This window comes from Durio zibethinus, chromosome 1 (assembly GCF_047325235.1).
Source record: "Durio zibethinus cultivar Kanyao isolate XHJ-2024 chromosome 1, ASM4732523v1, whole genome shotgun sequence".
NCBI classification, from domain to species: Eukaryota; Viridiplantae; Streptophyta; class Magnoliopsida; order Malvales; family Malvaceae; genus Durio; species Durio zibethinus.
Genome location: NC_143162.1, coordinates 29444526 through 29471886, shown reverse-complemented (window position 1 = coordinate 29471886; position 27361 = coordinate 29444526). Strand labels below are relative to the sequence as shown.

The following is a 27361-nucleotide window of genomic DNA, read 5'->3' as shown; positions in this document are numbered from 1 at the left end:
TTAATCAGTACGGCCACATTATACACTTTACTTTTGATCACTTTTCTTTGTAGAGTATAAAAAAGAAAAGAACTAAATTATTTAAAGAATATGTTAAACGATAGAGGGATCTAACTGTTCAAATTCAACCTTTTTTGACTGAGAAAGAAACTACAATATTATTTGTTAGCACCTTGAAAACACCTTATCATGATAAGATGATAAGGAACATAATAAAAAATTTTGTTGACTTGGTGATCTTATGAGAAATAATTGAAAATGCTATCAAGAGTGGCAAGTTTAAAAAAAGACAGATAAATAGTGCCAAGATATGTGGAATGCCCAAAAAGAAAGAAGTCGAAGCCCAAGCTATGAGTTTTAAAGGGCAACAATTCAGAAACTATGCTCTATATCCATAACTTATTCATCTTGCTTACTACCATACAATTAATAATAATGCATAAATCTCTTACTAACCTTATTATCCAACCATGAACAATACTGCTCCAAATCCTTACCAATCAACTTTTCAAACACCTGTATATGAGCTTAGTTTTATAACTACACCAATTTTAAGACCTAACATCCAAGCATGTGGTTTGAAAAGATATAAGAACCACTAAGAAAGAGCTAGCATTTGTTCTATGCCAATAACATACACTTAGCTATTTCCAAAATTAGTTAAATATGACCTAGTATCTTTAATTCATTTGGAACCTTTGCAGCCATCTTATCCCAAATGATATAATGTTAATGCCACGTGTGATTATCATAATGTGAATGTAGGTCACTCTATATAAATATGCCCTGCTTTTGAGCACAAGGTGCAAATTTTGATTTAAGCAAAATTGGTGATCTTCAATGAATTAAGAGAGGTAAATGACAATAAAGACCCTTCGCCCACTCACTTAAAGGTATAATTTTTATAAGGATACAGAAATACATACTAAAATTGCTTATCATTTAGGATTTTTTTAGAGCATGGATCTCTTTTATGCACTTGATTTCATTTTATTTTTTATTATTTTAATAAAAGTGGTAAATATGATACATTTTCATGATATTTTCTCTTTGTGTGAATTACCATTATATGTTTTTACCTTTTATATCTTTTTCTATATCCATTCTTTGATTTCAAATAATGAATGTTCAAACAATCATGACAATAATTAAGAATTTAATTTTGAAAGCGTCATTCATGTTGATATGATTGATCTATTGGGATTATTGAATAAGATAAGACAAAGCTAGTAAAGAATTTTGCTTGTTGAAAAGTGAAAATAATGCAATAAGTGATCTTTACAATGATTTATTCACAAGTTTGTTCTTGGTCAATAAATATTTTTATTGAGAGTATTCATATTTGAGATGAGAAATAATCATCTTTCTTCCAACCTTTACATAGAGAGTAAAATTATCCTTCATAATCCTATTTGAGCTTGTTGAAATTTTTTTTTAAGGAATCCTAGCCAAGGATCATCCCCACACTGAAGGCAAAGTTTGAAAAGTTTGTTTATGGAAAGAAAAGTGCATATTCTTAGTGATTTTAGTGTCAAAGCCTTTTGTGCTCAAATTTTTCTTGAAAAATGATGCAAAAAAAAAAAAAGATAAAAAAGCATAAAAAAGAAAAAATTGATGGCATAAAGTACTATATATGAAAAGAAATTATCCTTGATTTGATTACCATTCAAATATATTTTGGGCATGTTTTATTCTTTTCTTTCATAACCCCTCATCTTACCTTACATAACATCCCTTAAAAACTCATTTTACTTGAATATGAATACTTAATTTAGAGAATCATAAATTAAACTAAGGTAGACTTTCTTTGGGGTTGTTTGGAATTTTTTTGTCATTAATGGATCAAGGGGAACAAAAAGTAAGAAGAAAAATAAGAAAAAAGATGTGCAAGCCAAAAAAAAAAAAAGAAAAAAAAAGTAAGAAAATGAAAAAAAAATGAAAAATGAGATAAAAGGAAAACTTAAACTGAAAACCCAAAAAAAGCAGTTTAAGTAAAAATGGAGACTTAAGAAAACAATTTCATTTGAGGATCCAAGGGATATGGTTAATGTTTGGCTCAAAGATTGAGAATATCAATGGAATGTATTTTTTAGAAAGAATTCTAAGTTAGAGTTCAAAATTGTCTGAACAGTCACTGTTTTGGATATTGATATTTCATTTAAACAATTATAGTATTTTGCTTGCGTTTATCCTTGATTTATTTTTGACCAGATTTGCTTTCAACAATGAATACCTTTTTTTATTCTTTACCAAATATGTACCCCTTGAATGAATTGAGAAAACATATCATATTGTCATAAATTAGAATAATGATAAATGAGTGAATGATAATTCTATAAAAGATTCTTCCATTTCTTTGAAAGAAATCCAAGATGACAGAAATGAAAGAAGCTTGAGAAAATGATTTAAAAGGGGCAAATAAGATGACCTAGTGATGAATATAATGATAGATTGATAAACAAAACTTAGGAGTTATGACCAGATAAGGAAAATAATGTGGATCAATTGACAAAATTTTTTCTGATATTGTTAATGCTGAAAAGCTAATAAATAATATATAAGATGATGAAGTCTTGATAACTTTGTTACTATAATTGAAATTTTACAGCACTAATTAAGTGACATCCGCCTTACATGCATTATGTTTGCATTGTTGTTTGAACAAGTATATGTACATAATCTGGTGAATATTTGAATATTTGTTTTGATAATTGCATTGCATCATGGTTGGGGCATGCATTTGCATCATGTAAAAAATATTTGAATCATAATATGACATCTGCATTATTATTTAAGTTATACATTTGCATCATTTAATGAGAATCTTGATTGTTGCATTTGCATCATATAGAAGACATTTGCATTATTATCATGACATTTATTACATACAAAATTTTACCTTTGACGATGAAAATTTTTTACTTTTGAATCCTTAAATGAGAAAGATCTTTTGTGATGAGCTTTTTCTTTTTTTTCTTTTTGGATAAGGAAAACATTCCAAACTTTTCAAGTTATAAAGCCTTTATTTAAAAGGAAAAAAAAATTTTCATAAATAATCACGATTTATAAGATTTTGGGCACAATCATTGAAGTCTTTCAAATGAAAAGTTCTAAGATTTTGGTTAAGAAACTCTAAAGTTTTTCGAATGAGAAGCTTTAAAATTTTGGATGTGAAACCTTAAAATTTTTCAAATGAGAATTTTTAAAATTTTGGTTATGAAATACTAAAGTTTTTTTTAAATGTGAGTTTTTAAAATTTTTTTATGTGAATCATTAAGTTTTTGAAATGAAAATCTTTAACTTTTGGGTGTAAATCTCTAAAATTTTCAAATAAAAATCTCTAAATCCTAGCTATGAGCCTTGAAATCTTTCATGAGAATTCATGAATTTTTCAAATATGAAACTTTAAATTTTGGATGTGAATCACTAACAAAAACTTTATGAATGCGAATCTTTAATTTGAAAATTTTAGGAATCTTTAATTCTTGTAAATTTGAAATTTTTACAAATTTTTTAATTCTTGCAAATTTGTATGTCTTCAAAATTTTGAGTTTTTGAGAATCTAAAAAGCTTGAGAATCGATAATCCTTACAAATATGAAATTCTCACGAAAATAAAATTCTTGCAAATTTGAAATTCTTGTGAAATTGAGTTTTTTTCGAATTTGAAATTCTTGCAAATCTGAGTTCTTGTAAATCTTTCATCTTTGCAAAACTAAAATTCTTGTGAATTTGAAATTCTTGTAAAACTTAATTTCTTACGAATATGAATTCTTGTGAATCTTTCATCCTTACGAAATTGAAATCCTTGCGAATCTGAAATTCTTGTGAAACTGAATTTCTTTCGAATTTGAAATTCTTATAAATCTGAGTGAGTTTTTGCTAATCTTCCATCTTTGCAAAATTGAAATTCTTGAAAAATTGAAATTCTTGCAAATCTTTCATTATTGTGAAATTGAAATTCTTACGAATCTGAGTTCTTGTGAATCTTCCATTCTTGCACATTTGAAAATTTTTGCGAACCTGAAATTCTTACGAACTTGAAAATCTTGTGAATATTTGAATTCTTGTGAATTTAAAAATCCTTGCAAATCTAAAACCTTTGTGAATCTGAAACCTCTACGACGCTTGAAATCTTTGCGAATATGAAAGCTCTGCAAAACTTGAAATTTTTGGGAATCTAGAACCTCTAAAAATATTCTAATTTTTGCAAATCTTGTAATCTTTCAATTCTTGTTATAGAACATTGTGAATCTTTGAAGTTTTATGAACCTTTTAATTTAATTACGAACTCTTGAATTTTTAAATTATGAATCTTTGATTTAAGTTAAAAAATTTTTATTTTTCTAGACCCCAAATAAAATGGATGCCTTTTTTTTTTTTTTTTATCTTTGTACAGTTCTTGTTTCACAAAAAATACGCAAAAAGGGACAGCTGTAAACACTCCATTTTATTTGAAAAAATTATCCAAAATTGAAATGAGCCCAATTAGAAAGCTTTGGGCTTAATAAGATTAAAAGCCTAAAAATTTTAATTTTGGTTTTAATTTGATTTTAGTGTTTTAATTTTAGTTTTTATTATTAGTCAAAAAGTTAAAAAAAAAAGAAGAAAAAAATCAGAAAACCAAATGAAAAGGAAATATGAATTTTGCAAGGAAATCTTGGATTCAATTTTTGAATTTAATTATTGATTCCCAAGTCATTGAAAAAGGGAAGATTGTAAAGGAAATAAAATCATAAAGTTAATTCATAAAAATCAAATCAAATCACGAGTCTGGTGGAATTGATTTTTTTTCCAAAATAGAAAAAGCATTAATCCCTATATAAACACTCAAACTATGATCATAAAAGGGAAGAACAATCACAAGCAAACAAGCAATAATTAAACACAATTGAGCAATTCTAGTAGCTAGGGCAAAGATTAGGGTTTGGTTCTAGTTACATTTAAGATTTTTGTTTTGGGATTTCAGAAACTGGGTTTTAATTCCTGTAGTTTTTGGGATTACGAATTTCCAAATTTTTGGTTTTCTTAGTTTCTGGGATTAATTTCAAATTTTTGGGATTTTGGGGAAGTCAAGAAGTTTTCTGGGAAGTTTGGGTTTTATAGGACTCTGTCGAACGTTACCTTATAGCTTTGAGTTTTGATTTGGCTTTGGACTTTGCTTTTTAATTAATTTAGGCTTGTGATTTGAATTTTTAGGGAAATTTTGATTTTTTCTAGGTTTAAATTGAATTTCTTGGTTTTTGGAAAATTTTTGGGTTTTTACGTTTGGATTCTAGGTATTTGTTGAATTTTATGATAAAGATTTGAAATTTTTGGTGAGTTTCATGATGACCAGAAGGTTTTGCAGCGGCCAAATTATGGGTTCATTGCATTTTTTGGAAACATGTTGAATTTTTTGGCGATCGATTGATTTTTTTTGTGTCGAAATCTAGGTTTAGGGTGGTGGGTTAAACTTTCTTATTAGGGTTTTAAAGATAAGGTAGACAGATTTTTTTTAGAGAGAGAAAGAAGAAAAGAACGTTATGAAAAAAATGCTGAAATTTTTTGTTTTTATACTCAAGCCAAATAATGCCATTTTGAAAATCCCCAACCTGCATATGCCCTGTTACCTGCACGTGAACTCGCTACTAACTTGACCTGAAGCACATGTTTTCTTTTTTTTTTTTTTTTCAATTTTCATTTCATTTCATTTTGTTTTTGATTTTTTTTATTTTATTATGAAAATTTTAAAAAGATTATTTATGATTATTTATTTTTTTGCATGATTATTAATTAATTTCATAATAATTTATATATTGTATTATTGTATGATTAGTATTGCATGATATTAGTTGAATGAAAATTTTTGTTCATGTCAATTGATTTTTTTCGTCGAAATAAAAAAAAAAAGGGGTTTTAAAAATAAATACATGAGTCATAACAAACTACTGAAGGATTTTTCATGGATTTTTTTTTTTTATGAATTCTACCAAACTATTGGAGAATTTCATAACCTAATTTTTGTGAAAAAAATAGTTTTCTTAAAATTTTACCAACATATTGAAAGATAATTTTTGACAAAAAATCTTATCAACATATTAAAAGATATTTCTAAAAATTAATTTTTTAAAAAAAATAGATTTTGAATCTTCGATGATAAAATTATTAAAAGCATTACAAATAGCAATATTATGTAAATTCCCAGGTGATAAAACTATTTCTAGATTTTACCATCATATTAAAGAATTTAGATAAGATTTTTTTATATCAAGGGTCTAAATATCTTTTGTTATCATAAATAAAGTTTTTAATTAACTGAATTCACCATCGGAGCCTTTTTAAAATGGGACACTAGTCTTCATGAATACTTTTAAGGTGAAAAAATTATTTTAAGTTGCTACCAAACTATTAGAATAATTTTAATATCAATTTTTAATAATTAAATTATTTGGTAAAATTATAAAAATATTTTAAGGTTTGGATAACTTGAAATCAAATTGATACCATCATTTGAGTAGGCGTTTTGAAGGTACTATAACTTTTTTCACGTGTAACCGTACTTCTAAATCTAAATTTGGTTTTGTAAACTATAATCTATCATTTAAAAATATCTAAGTAGGGCTTAAGATTTTTCTTTAAAATTAGATAAATTTAATTAGATGACTAATCACACCTAAAAAATTGATGATGAATTCTAAAGTCTATATTTAGCGATAGGTCTTCGGATCCATAAATTATGCGATAGGTCTTCGGATCCATAAATTATGACACATATTGACAAATATAAGTGTATTTATTTAGAAATAAATAATAAAAATATTTAAGAAATGTAAACACAAATTAATGACAAATATAAGTATATGTCTTCCTTAGACCTCGATCTTAATGAAACACCTTCCGTTTCATCACTATGACTATTCCCTCGTATTGTTTTTTAAGATAGGTGTGCGAGAGCAAGAGAGAAAATGATAGAGAAGAAAGTACGTGCAAAAGGAAAAAGGTTAAAAAAAAAAAAAGAATAAAAGACATTTGATAAGATGAAAAACAATGAAAGAAAGAAAAAAATTAAATTAAAAAATGAAAGAAAAAAGTGTATTTGACACTTACCACATTCACATCATTCTATTAAAAATAAAAGAAATTAAAAGAATTTTAAAAAAAAAAAAGTTAAAAAGGAATATAAAATATAAAATTAAAAAAATTAAGATATGAAAAAAAATTAAAAAATAAATTAAAAATTAGAAAAAACAAAGCAGAAAATGCACGGGACACTTACTACGATAACATCATTTTGTTAAAAATGAAAGAAATTAAATATTTTTAAAAAGTTGAAATGAAATAAAAAAATATTAAAAAAAAAAGAGTTGAGCTTCAAATTTTAGAATATTAATTATATGGATAATAATTTATTTTTAATATAAATTATAATTTAATTATATAATAATATAGCTTTTTTATTAAATTAAGATATTAACTAATATTTTTATATAAAAAAAAAGGATTATGAGATTGAAGAGAATATTTTAGTGGAATTTAAAAGCTAAATCAGTGCCGGTGAACAATGATTGATAGTGATAGACGATGACCAAAATGGCGATCGATCATCGATTCTTGGATTTGTTTTAAATGCATGTATAATGTGTTTGAAACTTTAGAGAGGTTTGGTAATTGAAGATTAAAGAGAGAGAGGATCCAAGGAAAAATGAGAGATGGTCTCAAATTTTGATATTTGTATTGTGTAACGACAATGTCTTGGTCAAGCCTAAAACCGAGGAACATGTTATCTTTAGCCACATGGCAGTTTTTATGACATAAACATGTTATCATGACATCATCATATCCGGTTAATATTTTGTTAGAAATTCACTCTTGGATTAAAAAAACATTTATTTAAATATTAATGATTAAATTTCAAAATTTAACAACTTGGTAATAATTTAAAAAAAAAAAAAAAAGGCTCACGGTCCACGCGCTGATGGTTGAACTACCCTGATAAAAACTGGTGGTTTCACGGGCTGATGAACTTCGGTTATGGTTCAGTGTTGAAAAACAACAAAAGAAGAAATGACAGCAAAAAGCAAATAAGACAAAGATTTGACAGAAGAATGGATTTGTTATAAAATTCTAAAATGCAAAAATAATTTGGTCAAGCAATTATATATATATATATTATCCTTGTATATAAAAAATTATATATTTTTTATGTTTAAATTAAAGTGATTAAATGTAAAGGATATAAGGGCTCGAATTCTAACCATATTCCCCCGCTCCTGTACTCAAAAAAAAAAAAAATCCCTATTTTATCAAGGTAGTTTGCACATTATTCTTTTAATGGATTTCATTCATGAAGAGCAGTTTCTGACAACATATAGTGGTAGGTCATGAGGACCTCACCTTGTTTTTTTTTTTTTTTTTAAATTCTAAATCTAACTTTAAGATTCAAATTTTGAACGTCTTATATAAAAGAACATAAGAAAAAAAAGGACATATGAATTCATAACGTTCATATTCTTTTTAACTCTTTTTAGGAGAAAAGCAGAAAAAAAAAAAAAAAAAGAACAAATAAAGTGGTTACCTCAAGATATAGTGCCGTAACTTTTTTTACGCAGCGACAAAACTTTGTATTCCGTTCCTCACAATGATAACTTGGCTTTTTCTAATACTTTATGTTTAAGCATTAATACTCTATAAATTTATGATAACTGCACGAGCTCTGTTTTTTTTTTTTTTTTTTTTTATAATTTCCAAACATGAGCTTTGTTTTGAGAGCGTGGTTTTAAGGAGTTTGGATACTAGCTTAGGCTTACGTAAATTTAATCATGCATGGACGCCATTTACTTATAATTAAAAAGTTATTATAAAATATTCGAATGATAAATATATATATATATATATTTAAATGTTGAATCTGAATTCTCCTTTCATTCAAATTTTTTTAAAAAAAAAATTTTAAGTCAGATTTGTTATTTATGTTAATTTTTAAATAAAAAGTAATTAAATTAAATATTCTATTGAATATTTTATTTATAAGACAAATTTATGTAATTTTTTTTAAATCAACAAAATGAAAACTTAATAACAAAATTCAATGAATTGAAGTACAACAAAATTAACATTCATTCATATAATTATAAGAAATTTTACTGTAATCTAAATGATAAAATCATTGTAAATATTAAAACAAGCTTATATGGTACTAAAATATTATCTTTACCAATGTTTTTGTGTTTAACGCTGGAAAGTATTTCAATTACGATTTTTTTATTATAATATCATAATTATTTAATTATAATTAAAAACAATGTGAAAGTCCACTAATTATAAAAATAGATTTCACATAATATTTTGATAGATTTTATATAATTTTAAAATTTGATTGATTAATTATAAGATTAATTATCAAATATATTGACAGCAAAAATTTTTAATTTCACAAGTAGAGTTAAAATGGTGATACATATTTTTTAATATATATTTAAAACATAAAAAATTAATTTAAAAAGGAAATGAAACATATATCATTATTTTAATTTTATTTATGGAGTTAAAAAACTCTAATATCAATATATCAAATAATTTTTTTTAATTATAATATAATTATTATAAATGATATGTTCCCAACATTCATGATTTGATTCCTTAATTAATCACATTCTTTTACAATTCCATCATTTGTAAAAGGGATTAAATATAAAAAGTAAATAAAGAAAGCTTAATTAAGTTATTAAAGTAGAAGTTAGCCTTTTCTCCTTTTAAAAAAAAAAAAATCCCAAACGTGTCAAGCCGAAAACCTTCCATTTTTTTTATTACAAAAAGAACTAAATCATGAAAATGTAACAAACAAAACTCCACCAATCACTCAAAAGCTGGAGATGTTTGGGACTTGCTTAATCAAACAAAATCATTTGCCCAAAGGTTAAAAAAAAAAAAAAATTTTATATTTCTTTCTTTCATGAATTATTATTTTAATAATGACTAATTTTTTATTTTGAAAAATTCTTGTTTAAATGTATATCGTATTTATAAAAATGTAAATATTATCCAGGATGAAGCCGTTTAAGTAGAAAATATAATACGAGATTCATATCTATACCTTGTCTTTAATCAACATTTTCTATCACAAAATCAAAGCAATAAAAAAATTTTGGCTTTTTATTTATGAGATGGATAATACAACCGAAACATAATTAATTAAGTATTTAGGGACACATAATTTATTTACCTGATAGTGAGCTTGTTAGACACGTTGTGAAGATAGAACTAAAAGTCAAAATATGAAAACATGAAGGAGGACAAGGTCGGTGTTTTCAGATAGACACATAAAAAGAAAACAAAAGACAAAAAAAAAAAAAAGTTGAGAAAAATGAGAAAGGGACGGCCCTCTAGAATTTCTTGACTTTTATGAGCCCAAATGCAACACCAAATAAGCTATTTACCCCATTAAAACCAATTTGTTAAAAGAAAATGACAAAGTGACTAGAAGGGTTCGGTGAAGATAATGGCTCTACACCCACCATCTCTTAAACAAGCCTCAATCACTCCCCTGCCTCTTCCTTTGCCTTCCATCCATTTTTCTTCCCAAAAAACCATGCTTGATCCTGGCAAAGAACTGCCCAAATCTTATGTCAGTTCATCGGATAAAATAGGAAGGAGATTGAGTGATAGTTATGATAGTTATGATCATGCCATGAAATATGAGTCTAGAGTGCAAAAGACTGCTCAAAATTATGCAAATTATAGGAGTTGCAACAGCATGGAAGGGAGCTTTGGAGCTGAAACTTCCATGATAGAAGATGAGTCTGGATTTTCCACTCCTCCTTTATGGAAAACTAGTCCTTCCAGGAGTCCTCTTGATCCACAGAACATTAATTACAGATGCCTATCACCATCATCAAAAGCTCAAGCTATAGCTAGAGGCCAAAGGGAGCTTATGGAAATGGTTAGTAGAATGCCTGAGTCCTGTTATGAACTTACCTTGAAAGATCTTGTGGAGCATCAACCTGTTGACGTTGTTGAACCAAAAAAGGAGAGTTTAGCTGAAGGGAGAGATGTGATCAATGAAGATGCATTCAAGAGCGAGAAGGGGAAGAAGAAGAAGCAGAACAATCCGAAACCGCAAATTAATAGAAGTGGGAGCATAGATAACGGAGGGTTTCTTCTGAAAATGGTGCTTCCAATTTCCTTGGGGTCTAAGAAAAAGAAGAAGAAGAAGAAGAAGAATGATTCGAATACAAATCATAATTCTAAAGTTTCTCCGAAGCCAACGGTGTCAGATGCATCTGATAAGAGTGTAGATAAAGAGTGGTGGAAGAAGAGATCAGGTTCGAGTGAGAGTGAGAGTGGTGGATCGACTATAAACAGTGGAAGCGCCAAAAGCTGCCGCAGTAACAGCACCAGTAGCAGCAGCAGCAGCTGCAGGAGCATCAGCAGCAGCTGCAGGAGCATCAGCGATACCAGCCGCAGGTATGTTATAACTGAAAATTTTGGTTATCTTTGCGCTTTGATTGAGTATTAATAGATAAAGTTATAAAATTAAATTTGTTGGATTTTAGGGGGGAGATCTAGGAATCAATGTTTTGAGTGATGGAGACCAAACGAAAGAAAATGGAATTGATTAAACGAGTAATAATTGATTTTCATTTCAATAATCAGTTTAAGCTCAATACTTTCTTTATCATAAAACAAATTAGGATTGTTTTTACCAACGGATGGTTGGCTAAGAGAGGAGCACATTCTCTTTATTATCTGGGTTCAAAAATAATTTTTCATGGATTTTATAAATCCGACATAGATAAGTTTGCTTGAATCGGTCCGAAGAGGGGATGTACGGAACAAAATTCAACAACCTTACCACATAACAAAAAAAAAAAAAAATTTAGGATTATTAAACTTTTTGCAAAAGATTAATTATTTCATCCTTGTAGAGATAATTTTACATAGGAAGCAGAGGAGATTGTTCTATAAATGCAGAGATGCAGAGTCATTGTCATATGGTAATGGTTATGTGTATCAAGTAATATTTAATTCTTTTTGAAAATTCTAGAATAGGTACATAGATGAAAGTTTCATCTACTGAAAATTTCCTTCTCGTTGCATCCTAGTCAAAGTCTTTTTTGGAGAAAAAGGGAAGCAAAAGAAAATAAAATCATGAACGACGTACATTTTTGTTTCAAACAAGACTGCAGCTTTTGCAACATTGAACAGAACCGCTTTTTAAATCACAATTAAGTAAAGGCAAGAGATTCAAATTTCAAACTATACACATCCATCTGGAAGGCGAGGTATTGCTACTATTACCAACTAATGCCTGAACCGATGAGTCAAAAGCTATTCTTAATTATAAGAACTCCAAGAATAAAATCCATAATGCATCAGAAAAGGGAGGGGATTAGATCTAGGGGTACCCCTGAGCACATATTGAAAAAAAGAAAGAATAAAAATGGTGGGGATGGTGGCTTGCTGCATTTGTACACTTTATGACATATCAATTGGCACAGTTCTAGTTGCTTAAAAACTTGCTTCACCACTTGAACAGCTTAAACTAGATTGTGTGTTTATATAGCATAATGCATTATACTGCAATTAACCCCAAATTTCGGCTACAACAACTATAGATTACTGTATCTGAAATTGAGATTGCAGCAAAGTAGAGATGACCGCTGTTTATCAGCTGTAACAATTTTTTCTTGTGTGCAATGCAGGCATAGGAGGGGTGGTTGCTTGGCTTTCATCCTTGCTAGGAAAAGCAAAGCATCGCGGTAAAAGTGCAGCCTTCAGCCTCCTTTGAAAATGGAGTTCATGTGTAATTATCTTTCCAATAATGTTAATGTTTGGGTACAGTGGATTCAGGAGATTGCAGAGAGATGCAGAGAAGCCTGTGTATATTAATATTCAGAGATTCTAATTAGAGTGTTGTTTTTGTTTTTTCCCTTCCTACTTAAATTGAAGATCAATCGTGATTTTGCTTTCCAAGATGCTGCAGTGAGCCATTGTGTTAGAAATTGAGAAAATTTCCCTTTCTCTTAATATTTTGTTTAATGGATATTAAGTTTAATCTTAATCATACCATTACCTTTTGAACTTCACCTTGGTGCAGTGGAAACCTCCACAGGCATTTGGGCTGAATCTAGTGTCAGGAAACTGGAATCATATAACTTACAATTTCTTGTATTACAATTATGCAATTATCCAATTATAATAAAAAATTATTGAAAAGTTCACCGCTTATTTTTTTTTTTTATAAATATTAATAAAATATTAAATTATAATTGATTAATTATACTAAAATAGGAGATATGTTCTGCAGAAATGATATGCTGACACATGCCAGCTTCACTCCATTGCACTTTTCTTTTTTCTTTTGGCTTAAACAGCTTTGCAAAGTGGCCAATCGGGAATCTCCCAAAGTTCTATTCTTCTTTAAATCAATGGAATCCTACAGTTTATATTGTCTTTTCTCTAAGTTGATCCCTAATTAGTGTAATTAATTGGTATAAATTTTGAAATGAATTTCTCCAAATTCTTGACAATATATAGTGTTGAGACTTGTGAATGTATATTTTCTATAGGATGCTTAAGGCAGACGAAATAACTAAGTAGTTGCTTTATTCTATCATTTCAGAATTGAACATGCACTTTATTCTAGTAGTTGAGGACTGTATACGAGGAATCAAGTACTATATTGCAATTTCTACCACTCCAGGATTCACGAGTTGGACATGGAGCAACTAATAATGATAGGCTTCATTATGAAGTTTATGATCCTCGGAATCACAGACTTTGTACATTCAGGCTATTACTTCATTAATGTTACCAATCGTTATACCTTAATGGCCATATGCCTGCATCAGTAACATTCAGGCTATTGCTTCATTAATGTTCATTCATGATTTCAAGACAGATAAATTATTTGTTCAATTAATCACATCATCATTCATGAACTATTAAAAAAAATCAAATCAAGCATCAATCATTCTTTATTTCACATTCTTTGCTTTCTCTATTACTATTTATGTCCCTCTTCTTTTTCATTGTTTTATTCTTTATACGTAAGATTGATTTGAACATTTAAAACAGTACTTTTGGTATTTCTTAATTTTATTTTTTTCATGAAACATTTTCCATCACAACTTTTAGCAAGCTCCTCGAACCAAAAATTACATCAACGCCAATAATAATGGGTATGAAATTCAACAATCCTGACAATCTCATCAATTATTTCTCACTGTCGTTGATTTCAAATATTTAATTTTTAACTAAATCCTATATCTATCTTGAATGTCAAATATGTAATATACAACTTATCCAAAGGTAATTTGTTGGCCAACATTTTAACTGATGTAAAATTTTTCTTTTGGGCAATTAAAACATCAACATAAATATAAAAATGATTAAATGGACTTTCTCATATATTTTCTTATATTTCCATGTACATAATGGTGCACGATTGGATAGGCCCTCCTTATGCTTTGCCATCCTTGATTTGATAAGCCCATTTTAGGAGAGCAAATCCAAAACGATGACTTCGGCTCCAGATGCACAAGAACCATGTTAATGGATAAAAAGAAACCGTTAATAATTTAACATGCACCATCAACAGCATATTAAAACTCTACTATATAAATAGTTGAACATTTAAATTTTCCTCTAATCCAAAAGGCTGCAAAGCCCATACTTTTTTTTTTTTTGCATGGCTGTGAGTGCAGCCTCTATACTCAATCGTCTCCTTCAACTCAAAAACCTTAAACCCCAAAGCCAATCCAACAGCCTTAAATCCATAACCGGATCAATCCTCAACCACCTTAAGTCAGGTCGTCTTCAACAAGCGGTTTCTATTCTCTTTGCTTCCCCTGAACCCTTTCCTTACTCTCTTTACGCCCATCTCTTTTACCTTTGTTCCGTCAAAAAAGCTATCGTTGAAGCCCGAAAACTTGAATCCCACTTAGTCACCTTCTCCCCATTGCCCCCAGTTTTCCTATTGAACCGTGCCATTGAGACTTACGGCAAATGTGGGTGTTTAGTTGATGCAAGGGAACTGTTTGATGAAATGCCTGAACGCGATGGGGGTTCATGGAATTCGATGATAACGGCGTATGCACGAAATGGGTTTCATGAAAAGGCTTTGTGCTTGTTTTCGGAGATGAGTAGGGAAGGAATTCTGCCGAATGAGATCTCATTCGCTTGTGTTTTGGGCTCTTGCGGTGTTGTTTTAGAGCTTGGCCTTTCAAGGCAAGTTCATGCGATGGTCGTGAAGTATGGTTATTGTAAAAATGTGATTTTGGGCAGTTCAATTGTTGATGTTTATGGGAAATGTGGGGCTATAAGTGATGCAAGGCAGATGTTTGATGAGATTGAGAATCCAACTGATGTTTCCTGGAATGTGATTGTTAGGCGGTATCTTGAGGTAGGGGATGGAAAAGAGGCTGTATTTATGTTTTTCAAGATGTTTCAGGAAAATGTTAGGCCTTTGAATTTTACATTCTCTAATGCTCTTGTTGCTTGTTCAAGCCTGTCTGCACTTAAGGAAGGGATGCAAATTCATGGAGTTTTGATTAAGATTAACTTTGAGAAGGATAAAGTGGTTTCTAGTTCACTTATTAATATGTATGTGAAATGTGGGAGTCTAGAGAGTGCTCGTACAATATTTGATAAACTTGTTTACAAGGATTTGATTTCTTGGACTGCAATCATGTCAGGGTATGCTATGAGTGGAAGAAGTAAAGAAGCCAGGGAGCTCTTTAATATAATGCCTGAACGGAATGTAATCTCGTGGAATGCAATGTTGGCAGGGTATATTCGTTTGTTTCAATGGGAAGATGCCTTAGAGTTTGTTTTTCTTATGCGGAGAATGACTGAAGGCATTGACCATGTGACCCTTGTATTAATTTTAAAAGTCTGTGCTGGCCTTTCAGATGTTGAAATGGGGAAACAGGTTCATGGATTTGTCTATAGAAATGGGTTCTTCTCTAATAGCTTTGTGGGTAATGCACTTCTTGACATGTATGGCAAATGTGGGACCTTGAACAGCGCCAGAGTTTGGTTTTACCAAATGAGTCAGGGGCGGGATGCTGTTTCTTGGAATGCTTTGTTGACTAGCTATGCTCAGCATCAGAGGAGTGAACAGGCTATTACATTTTTTAGTGAGATGCAATGGGAGTCAAAACCAAGCAAATTTGTATTTGGAACCCTTCTGGCAGCTTGTGGAAATATATTTGCACTTAATCAAGGCAAACAAATCCATGGATTCATGGTTAGAAATGGTTATGAGCTGAATATGGTGATAAGAGGAGCTTTGGTTGGCATGTACTGTAAATGCCGTTGTGTTTTATATGCTGTCATAATTTTCAAAGAGGCAGATTCACATGATGTGGTTCTTTGGAACATCATGATTTTTGGATTTTGTCACAATGGAAAGGGCAGAGAGGTACTTGAATTGATTGATTTGATGGATGAGGAAGGTGTCAAACCAGACCATGTCACATTTCATGGTATTCTGCTTGCATGCATATGTGAGCATGAAGCAGAGCTAGGTAAGCAGTATTTTAATTCAATGAGCAATGAATATTGCATTATACCCCGGATGGAGCACTATGAGTGTATGATTGAACTCTATAGAAGGTGTGGTTGCATGGAGGAGCTTGAGAAATTTATTAAGAATATGCCATTTGTGCCAACTGTTGCAATGTTAACAAGAGTCTTTGATGCATGCAAAAAGCATGGTGCTGTGAGGTTTGGAGAATGGGCTGCTGAACTACATAATCAATTGAATCCTTCTACTCCACTAAGATTTGAACTTGAGAACAGAAGGAAAATAGGTAGGTAGGGAATTGTTGACAGATAGTAGCTATGTTCTCCAGAAATGCCTTCATGCAAGAATGCCAACTATTATAATACATCATTTGTGAGAACTCAACAAAACGAAATGGCAAAACCTGATGTCATTTATGTGATGATGGCTGTGAGGCAATATAGTCAGACTGCTTGCCAAATCACCAGTTGGAGCAGAATGCATAATACCATCAATTGGAATACTTGGAAGGGGATCTAAGCACACATCGCGCAATTGCTATTGGCTTCAGCACTATTGAAGAAGATAATATTGAGGAATCAAAAATTATAAATTAGAAAGAAAAAAGCCTGAGAATTAGAGCTCACATCTACTTTGAGGCGTGACGCGAGCTAAGAGCGACTGTATGTGCTGATTAATAGGAGATGCTCTGAGTGCTTTCATGCTCCTGGGAAGAAAGATACAATATTACACTGGATAATTTTCAACCTAGCTAATTGGGGAACAATAACAAAAGGGGACCACATCTTGCAGAAGATTACACTGTGATCTTATCATGTAAGCATTCTCATCTTAACTTGAGAATCCTGCAGCATAAAGATCAAATTCGTTGCATGCTTGCTTGATCAGATGTGGTAAGATAGAGACCTGACACTCCTCCAAACTTTTGAAGTCAGGTATCAAGTGTTAGAGAACCAAAGTTTGGAGTCTCCGTGCATTCTTCAATCAACTTTTAATAGCTTTGTATAGCCTTTCTTTTTGGTACTTAAAAGTTTGGTAATGGGAGGCTACCCAATTCCAAGACCAAGGCATGTGGCAGATCTCATCAAGAACTTACATTGGACTTAAAGATTGCCTACCAAAAGAGACTTATGACGGCAAGAATTGCACCTAGATCTTGTTATTCATGTAAACTGTAATGTTCAGTTAAATTAATCATATAAGTTGTCATTGGCTTCAATATGTCACAGAACACACCTTGGAAACAAGAACACTAAAAAGCAAATATTCTTTTATGTAAAAAAAAAAAAAGCAGCCCATACTCCATAGCGTATATACAAAGAAGGCCGTAGGGCTGGAGTGATCACGTCAACCCATGTAAAAGAATAAAAAAGAAAAAAAAAAACAAAAATGGTATCGACAGCCTATTTAAAATTTTAATTTTACATTATCAATTTAATTATTTATGTTAAAACAATATTTTTTATGTTTATTTTTATTTTTCATTACTTCAAAATTTTCATAAAATTTTTTAGGCTGCTAGGATACTTTTAATCTGTTTCACTCTAATTGATACAAATTTTATTATTCCTCTTACCTATTTACATTAATAATTTTTTATTTTTTTAAATATAAAAGTTTTATGTTTTTAGCCTTGAAAGTTTTTTTTTTTAACTATTAAACTTATCAATTTACCAAAAAAGTAATTAATTTAACTTTTAAGTTGCTAACTTAATTATTTATGTTAAATTAATATATTCTAATGCTTATTCTTATTTTCTATTATATTTAAAATTTTTATTGCTTGTATTTTTAGTGTGTTATATACTTTTAATCTATTTTACGTCAAATAAGATCAATTTTATTATTACTCTCACTTACATTAATAATTTTTTTGATTTTTTTAATCATAAAATATCATTTTTTTTTTTATATATTTTAGTTAATAACATCCATGGTCTACAAACTTTGAGTCAAATTTTATTTTCATCTATTCTTTTAAAAAAGTTCTAATGCAATCATCAATTACCCAATGTTATTTTATTTTGATTCTTTTATCTATGAAACTATCTAAATTAATGATAAATATTAATTGGTAGCACGTGAATTGTATTAGATGATAGCTTATGGAGTAGGTTGAGAGATTAAAACAAAATTTCGCTTAGAGACTAAAAATGCTAACATATTCAATTTTTTAAATTTTAGATATATTTGTTAAAATATTAAATTTAAAATAAAATTTTTATTGTAATATAATTTATTAATTAAATTTTTTATTGCAAATAGAAAATAGATTTTCAAAAATTAAAATTAAGTTCAACATTTCAAAATCTTTTTAAAAAAATTTCATATCATTTTAAAAACAAAAATATTATTTTACTAACAAATCATAATTGAAATATTTTATTCAAAAAAATTTTTTGCTATTAAAAATATTAAATACATTTTCCCAAAAACTATACTAATTAAAAAAATCAAATATATTTTACAAAATATATTTTTATAAAGAAGAAAACAAAAAGTAAAATAAAATAATTAAAGAAAAACGACTCTATATATTTTAAATATATTTTATTAAATATTATGACTTATAATAATTTTTTATTTTTATTATGATTTGATTTATTAGTAAAATAATATTCTTAATCTAAAATAGATTTTAAAAAATTAAAATTAAGTTAAAAAATTCAAAATCATTTTAAAAAAATTCCATATCACTTGAAAAATTAAATAAAAATTTCTATATCAATTTAAAGAAATTAAATAAAAATTAAAATCAATTTAAAATATTAAGTAAAATTTTCATTTCATTTTAAAAAATAAATTTATTAATCTATTTCTATCAAAACAATTTATTTTAATATATTTTCTATAAAAATTTTTTATATTTATATAAATTAAAAAAATATTATTTTCAATAAACCAAAATTTCCCATTACTAGATCGATGATGGTATGGGCAATCATGATTCTTTATTTTTTATTTTTATAAATATAAAATTTCAATAAAGAACATATTCAAAATAATTTTTTTAATAAAAAATTATGAATAGATTAATAAATAATTTTTTTTAAAATGATGTGAAAATTTTTACTTAATATTGTAAAATGATATAGAGTTTTTTATTTAATATTTTAAATCAATATAAAATTTTTTTACTTAATTTCTTAATATGATTTGAAACATTTTTCAAAAGGATATTGAAAATTTTAATTTAATTTTAATTTTTAAAAATGTATTTCCTATTAAAAGTAAAAAATATTAAACAAATAAATTATATGACAATAAAATTATAAAAACATTGTTTTAAATTAATGTTAAATAAAATATAATAAAAAAAATTAAAGATAGTCGCATCATTAATCTTGTACCTTTGAATAAAATTTTATTTTACTCCATTTTGCCACGTAAGATGTCACATAATATCTTCTACATGACTAAATTAGTATTTATCGTTATTTTAAACAAATTTATAGATAGAATGATTAAAATAGTATAATTTTAAATAATTAAAGATTCAATTAAATTTTTTAAAAATCAGGTACCAAAATCAAATTTTTCTCAAAATTTAGAGATTAGTGGTGCTATTAACTTTTTTTTTCTCGATAGTATTTCTTGTTAATATTTTATTGATTTGTGTATAATTATATCTTTTATTTAATATAATTTTTAACTATTTTAAGAAGTACCAATTACATTAAATTTTAAAAAATAATAATAATTATTTTTTTAAAGTTATTTTGTTTTTAATTAATTTTTTAAATAAGTAATATAGTTAAAAATCGAAGACTAATTTTTTTTAAACATGAAGTGGAGATATTTTGAATTTTGAATAAAAAATTTTAAATTTGTTTTGCAATGTCATTATCTATTAAATAAATATTACTTTTTTCATTTTAAAACTTGATCGATAATTGATATTCAACTATATAAATTTAATGATTATTAGATGTTGATTTTGTTATAAAATTAAAATACTTAAACTTAGGATAAAACCCTCCGCTTTGTCCTTATTGAATTTTACTTTTATAAAATAAATAAATAAATAAATAAATAAAAGTCATGGAACTCATTTGGATAAATACTTTTGTCACTAATACATTAATATTTTTTTATTAAGTAGTTCTTGTCTCCAACGCCCGTTGTCCTAACATGTCTTTTCTCTAACCCGTTCAAGCAGACTTACAGTGCTAAGGTAAACCCTTTACTTGCAAGGGAGGGAACTTAAAAGGAATTGCCAAGCTCAGCGCTACAGCAAATAAAAAATTTCTGTTATTAGGAGCCGTTTGTTTTGTAAAAATTAAATTAAAAAATATTTTTTGGAAAAATATTTATATTTTTTTAAAAAAGTAAAGATTTTACATTGTTTGGATAAATCAATAAAAATGTTTTTTTTATTGTTTGATTATTTTTATTAAAATATATATATATATTTTTAAATAATATTGATATAATTATTAAAATATTAAAAATTATTTATTTTTAAAATTATTAATAATAAAAAATAATTATATTTAATAATAATATTTAATATTTAATATTATATTAATATTAATATTAAACACTTAAAATAAAACTATTGTTATTTATATTATTATTTAAATTTTAAAAATAATATTAATATTCTTAAAATATTAAAAATATTTATACTATTAAAATAATTACATTTTATATTGAAAGTATCTATTATTAAAATTAAAACAATTATTAATTTATATTTATTATTAAAATAGTAAAATAAAGACCTTAGTCAATAAAAATAAAATAATATATCTTAAATTGAAAAATATTAAGAAATGATAAAAAAAAACTTATATTAATATAATAATATTGTTACATTAAATATTCTTAATTATTAAAACAATAAAAATATTATTTACTATATTAATATCTATTATTAAAATAATAATTTTTACTATTTTTTAAGATTAAAAAAACAAAAGACTTAGTTTTAATTTTAAAAAATATTTTTAATAATATGATAGTATTTTAGACTTGATCCAATCAAATTCAGGTTTAAAATATCATATTCAGGACTTGATTTGGGTAAAATTATAGAAGTTTTTAAATTAAAATATTAAAAGAATTTTAATATTAATATTTTAAATATTTTTAAAAAATTAAATAAATATAGATTTTTTTGATATTATAATAATTTTGATCAAATTAAATTAACTTTAAATTTAAAAAAATTATGTTCAAAATACAGTAAAACTATTATCCTATCAACAAACAATTATTTTTTAAAAATTAACTCAAACTTTTTGAAAGGGAGATAATTTTTAAAAGAAATCCCTCATTTTTTCTTGACTAGTAAATGATTTTTGTTGATGAATTAATTTTTGATCAAACAAAAAAATAAAATAAAATAAAAATCATGATTGAAAAATCATTTTCCGCAAAAAAGAAATCTCTGTAATGAATTAGGGTTGCAGCAGGGCAAGTAACCCTGCAAGAAGAATAGGAGAAACATTAACCCCTAAACCTTGTAACTGCCTTAAAAGAAAGTAAACGGCGCATCAAATATTCTTGCTTTGTGTAGGGAACAAAGAAACATTTGCTCCATGCATGCGCCCTTTCCTAAAACCAATTTATTGGTCTCAAAAACCCTCTACTTCTCACTACACTAACCTCATAAAACACTCTTTATCCTTAAAGTCCATTAAATTTTCCCAAACAATCCATGCTCAGTTAATCAAATTCGGATTCAATGGCATAACTTTTCTGGGAAATCTTTTTGTCGATCTTTACTTCAAAGTTGGCTCTTTTAACGATGCTTCCAAAGTGTTTGATGATATAAATGACAAAAACATTATATCCTGGAACATTTGGTTGAATGGGTTGTTAAAGTCTGGTCAGTTTAAGCAAGCATGTTTAGTGTTCGATGGAATGCCTGAGAGAGATGTTGTTAGCTGGAACTCGATGATTTCGGGTTGTGGGTTGATGGGGTTTTGGGGTTATGGATTGGAAGTGTTTAAGGAAATGCAGAATTTTGGTGTTAGACCGAGTAAGTTCACGTTTTCAATTCTGACAACATATGTCTCGTGTCCTAGTCAGGCAAAGGAGATTCACTGTAAGATGATTACGAGTGGTGTTGGTTTGTCCAATTTGGTGATTGGCAATTCGTTGATTGATATGTATGGGAAGCTTGGCTTGTTAGATTATGCTTATGGTGTGTTTTTTAGTATGGAAGAGGTGGATGTTGTGTCTTGGAATTCACTGATTTCGGTTTGTTATAAGTCAGGTTATGCAGACTTAGCATTGAAACAGTTTGATCAGATGAGATTGGCTGGTTATTTGCCAGATGAATTTACAGTTTCCAATGTGATTACTGTTTGTACTAATTTGAGAAATTTGGATAGGGGTAAACAAATCTTTGCTCTGAGTGTCAAGGTGGGATTCATCTCAAATTCCATTGTTTCAAGTGCACTTATTGACCTTTTTTCAAAATGCAGCATATTGGAGGATTCAGTTCAGCTTTTTAAAGAAGTGGAATATTGGGACTCTGCGCTTTGCAATTCTATGATCTCAAGCTATGCAAGGCATGGCTCACAGGATGATGCTTTGCTACTTTTCCAGCTTGCCATGAGAGAGGATTGCAGGCCTACTGAGTTCATACTTAGTAGTGCTCTAAGCTGTGTAACCATCCTTTCAGTTGAGCAAGGATACCAACTCCATTCTTTGGTGATAAAATCAGGTTTTGAGTCTGAATCAATTGTTGCCAGTTCACTTGTCGATATATATTCTAAAATTGGATCAATTGACTCAGCAATGCTGATTTTCTCTGAAATACATGTAAAAGATCTAATATCTTGGAACACTTTAATCATGGGTTTGGCTCACAACGGCAGAGTTGTTGAGACGTTGGAACTATTTAAGAAACTACTTAGAGAAGGTCTGGCACCAGATCGAATAACACTTGCTGGAGTTCTACTAGCTTGTAGATATGGTGCTTTTGTAGATGTAGGAATGAATATATTTTTATCAATGCAGGAAGAATTTGGAGTTATGCCTTGTGATGAGCATTATGCTTGTGTTGTGGACTTGCTCTTTCATGCTGGTAAATTCAAAGAAGCCTTTGATACTTTAGAAGCAATGCCTTTTGAACCTAGTTTTTTAGTTTGGGAATCACTAGTTCTTGCTACTGCAACTTATGCCGACCTAAATTTAACTGAAAGAGTAGCAGAAAAGATGATAGAACTGAAACCACAGTCATCTTTACCTTATTTGGTGTTGAGTCGTGCATATGAGATGAGGGGTAGATGGGAGGGTATGATTCGAGTTCGGAAGGCAATGAAGCAGAGGTTGAAGAAAATTATTGGATGCAGCTGGATTGGAATAAAAAACCATGTATTTATGTTTGAGGTAGGTCGGTTACAGCATGAGGGAGGAAAAGATCTATATTTAATATTGGAACTATTAACTTGGGACTTGGAAGAAAAAGGCGGTATTCATGTACATCATAAGACAGAGTGTGCTGAGTGGAGTAAGATTGAAATAGAGCTAGAAAATTGTAAAACTCAGGCTCTGATTTGTCGATAACTCTAGAGTCCTCTTCTCTATATATCCCTTAGCCAGCATACCTAGAATAAAGAGGTTAAAGAAGATCACTATGTATGTTTATGGTTTTGCATATGTTTTTGTTTAACCCAAATGCTAATGAAGGCTGGCTTGATACACTCCTTGCCAAGTTTGTCTAGGTATGTATAAATTAATTTGATTAGTAGATGGAAAGTTTTGGTTTTAATTTAAATTATTGATAAAGGGCAATGAATAGCTATTAAATAGTGAATCATATCATATAATTGTTGAGTTCATAGGCTTGCAAAAAGTAATGACTTTTCTGCACTTCTTGAAATGCTTGATGCTAAACTTTAGTTTGACAGGTGTTGTTCATTATCTAGTGCAAATGACAAGAAGAAAATGGATTCTATTATTTTTATGAAAACACTAATTACCAGTTTGGTCAGCAAGTTGCAATGCGAAGAAGTGATTAGTATAGCATCTGCTGCTGCTCTGAGCAAAGATGATACTGTCTTGGCCCAGTTAAAATATGCATATAAAGGTATTCATGGTTATACTCTCCAATTTGTAAAGAATAGGCTCATGGGATATCATGATATTGTCTAATACTGTGTATAATGTGTTGGCACCCCAGTACCAGTAACCTGGAGTTCTATGTGGTTTCTGTAGTTAAAAAGTTTGGCAATTAATGCTCAGAAAATAAGGCCTGTGGTGGTAAAGGTACGCAGATGCCAGTTCATTAAAGGTCAAGCAAGACAACTTCTTCTCTATTTCATCTTGTATTAAATAAGATAACTAAATTCTGAATTCATGGGCAAATCTTAACCCTGAGTGTTTTTGTTCTGTGCATGTGCTTGATAGTACTTTGTTCTCACATTAGCGGGAGATGGCGGTAGCAGTGAGGTTTGTAGAGAGATAAAAATAAAAAAGAAATTCATCTCTTAATTGTTTTCAGTTCTCCAGGAGATAAACCTTGTTTCTCAGTTTCTCATATTAACTACCTTTTCAGGATGATTTTGCTGGTTTGAACTTTGCTGCAGTTATGGAAGCCCCTCTCATTTTTGTTTGTTGCAAAAATGGATGTGATGTAAAAACACATATATCAGAAAACTTTTGAAGTATAATTTCATATAAGGGTGAGACGGGCCTATTTTTCTATCTTCTGAACTCATTTGAGGTTTAGGCTGGATAATATTAGTTACTTTTGGCAGGAGATGATATTGGTGTTAAGGGCCAAGCTCATGGAATCCAAAGCATATGGGTGGATGGAACTAATGGACTTTTTGTTTTTAGAGCATTTGATGTAGGTTAGAGAAAAGACGGAAGTTAGCCTGGACCTGTCTTAATTGAGGTGAGATCACATTTGGCATCTCCTTTTAAAAGCCAAAACTTAAATTGTGCCATGATATCATTCTTTAGCTTTTAGATGTTGTGTAATGCCAAAACAATTTTTTTTAAAGGGTAAGATAACAAATTTGTTGGAAAGACCAATGGCATCCAACAAATTAAAATTAAAAACCAAAAACCATATAAGAACTAAGAAGTGACACTGTTCCTAACTTTTCTTGACATCATTGTTCCATGTAATAATAATATTAATAGCTGTGTCTAAACTTGGGACCTCTTGTCCGTAAGAGTACCCTTTATCACTTAGAAATTCAGATTCCACTTTGGAATTCTCAGCTTTTGAATCTTAGGAGAAGGAGATGGGCTGGGATGAGGGAGGTTCACCTATCCTTGTGTAGCTTAAGGTCCAGTGGATACTCAAAAGAAATTATAACTGGTTGATTTTAATTAATGCATGCTCTTGTGTCGCAGGTCGAGACTTAAGCTCCGACCCGCGCGGCTCTAGGATCCGAGCATTCACCCTGTCACGGTTCACACCCTTGTGAGGTATTGTCCGCTTTGACCCCTTAGCCTCACAGTTTTGTTCTACAAAAGGTACCTCACAAGGAAGGGATGGTGTGAACTCTTTTATACCCCAGTGACCGATCATTTATGTTCGATGTGAGATTCATGACTCTTCCTTAGGTCTGTGACATTCTCCTCCACCTAACCTCGTGACGCCTTCGTCGCGAAAGCTGGTCACTCTACCTATTCCCCTTGGAGCACTTGGCGTGGATCAAACGGTTTAGGGCTGGCTCTGATACCACTTGTCACGGGTTGAGACTTAAGCTCCAACCCGCGCGGTTACAGGACCCGGATATCCACCCTTTCGATGTCCCAAATCAATCTGACTGCTATGGTTCACACTCTTGTGAGCTATTATCCGCTTTGGCCCCCTTGGTCTCACGGTTTTGTCCTACAAAAAGGGCTTCACAAGGAAGAGATGGTGTGAACTCTTTTATGCTCCAGTGACCCACCTTTTATGTTCGATGTGAAATTCAGGACTCCTCCTTAGGTCCGTGACACTTGCATATAGAGTAGGTTCCGTGTTTATAAATGTTGAATCATTAATCAATGATTTCACCTACCAAGTATTGTCCTTTTGGTGAATTGGAATTCTGGAAAATAGGTTGAAGTCCTTTAAATAAATTTAGATAATATGGCTGGTGCAGTGAAAGAGATGAAACTGAACTTTCAAGATGATTAAGAAGCATGTGGGTCGTGATTCAGAAAAAAATGGGTTATTTAAATATGTTTAAATAACTTTGTCTATGCCACATTCTATAATTTTCTTATAATCTGTATGTATTTACACATATCTGCAGCTATTGCAACCTATTGAAGTCACAGAGAAACCTCCACGAACAGATTTGTTCTGGGATTGCTATGATCTTCCACCATCTAACCTTTTTGATCAAGAGAAACTATCAACAACATTTTCCTCCTGTGATGTTTCTTTCTGAATAACTGTTTTTAAACCATGAACAGAGAGTTTCTGTCTTTAAACTGTTTATATTCCCATTACTTGAATTAGAGAGTATTTCATAATGGTCCTTGTGACAGAAATAAATGGGGACTTCAAAAATTCTTATGGTAGAATTGATTTATGCTTTTTTTTTCTTCCCTTGTTTTGATCCAAATAGTGAATTTTATGTCCTTTCATTGATAAATCCTGCAGCTCTTTCCTCTTAATTTCTTCTTCAGTTTATGGTCTTTGTTAAATGAAGGAAAAAAATAAGAAAAAAAAGAATTAATGTCAAATTTACCATTGTATTATCGGTTGATATTTGATTTTGCCTTGGAAGTACATTGGCTAAATTTGCCAATATTTGTATTAACATAATATTTCATTAAACAATTTTTTTTTTGTACAAAAATCAATGAGTTTTGAAGTACATCAACAAAATTCAATAAAGCTAAAGTACCTTATTTAAATTTAATATTAGGTCATAGCATAGTATCA

The 27361-nt window shown here is 29.2% G+C and overlaps 3 protein-coding genes across 12 annotated transcripts; all 3 read left to right on the top strand.

The window, feature by feature from the left end:
- Nucleotides 1-10421: 10421 nt before the first annotated feature.
- LOC111311214 (uncharacterized) lies at nt 10422-13066 on the top strand. Its single transcript, XM_022910591.2, has 2 exons — nt 10422-11444; nt 12683-13066. The coding sequence occupies exons 1-2, from the start codon at nt 10480-10482 to the stop codon at nt 12741-12743; spliced, it is 1026 nt and encodes a 341-aa protein (XP_022766326.2). The 5' UTR covers nt 10422-10479; the 3' UTR covers nt 12744-13066.
- Nucleotides 13067-14522: 1456 nt separating this feature from the next.
- Nucleotides 14523-17730, top strand: LOC149520522 (Tetratricopeptide repeat (TPR)-like superfamily protein). Its single transcript, XM_089764297.1, has one exon. The coding sequence runs from the start codon at nt 14671-14673 to the stop codon at nt 16801-16803; it is 2133 nt and encodes a 710-aa protein (XP_089620423.1). The 5' UTR covers nt 14523-14670; the 3' UTR covers nt 16804-17730.
- A 4042-nt stretch (nt 17731-21772) lies between these two features.
- LOC111310746 (pentatricopeptide repeat-containing protein At1g43980, mitochondrial) lies at nt 21773-27018 on the top strand. Of its 10 annotated transcripts, none has more exons than XM_089764268.1 (7): nt 21773-24188; nt 24375-24553; nt 24647-24732; nt 24874-24915; nt 25022-25148; nt 25224-25363; nt 26724-27018. In XM_089764268.1, the coding sequence occupies exon 1, from the start codon at nt 22057-22059 to the stop codon at nt 24028-24030; it is 1974 nt and encodes a 657-aa protein (XP_089620394.1). In that variant the 5' UTR covers nt 21773-22056; the 3' UTR covers nt 24031-24188; nt 24375-24553; nt 24647-24732; nt 24874-24915; nt 25022-25148; nt 25224-25363; nt 26724-27018. The 10 variants fall into 10 exon arrangements, with proteins under 10 accessions (XP_089620394.1, XP_089620397.1, XP_089620388.1 ...); XM_089764271.1 differs by adding an exon at nt 25831-25905 and having other exon boundaries at nt 25022-25363; XM_089764262.1 differs by adding an exon at nt 25831-26413 and having other exon boundaries at nt 25022-25363.
- Nucleotides 27019-27361: the final 343 nt, after the last annotated feature.

Coding starts and splice junctions, on each gene's coding strand:
- LOC149520522 (XM_089764297.1), top strand. CDS start 14,671: ATGGCTGTGAGTGCAGCCTCTATACTCAATCGTCTCCTTCAACTCAAA.
- LOC111310746 (XM_089764268.1), top strand. CDS start 22,057: ATGCGCCCTTTCCTAAAACCAATTTATTGGTCTCAAAAACCCTCTACT.
- LOC111311214 (XM_022910591.2), top strand. CDS start 10,480: ATGGCTCTACACCCACCATCTCTTAAACAAGCCTCAATCACTCCCCTG. Junction 11,445..12,682: donor ATCAGCGATACCAGCCGCAG/GTATGTTATAAC, acceptor TGTGCAATGCAG/GCATAGGAGGGGTGGTTGCT.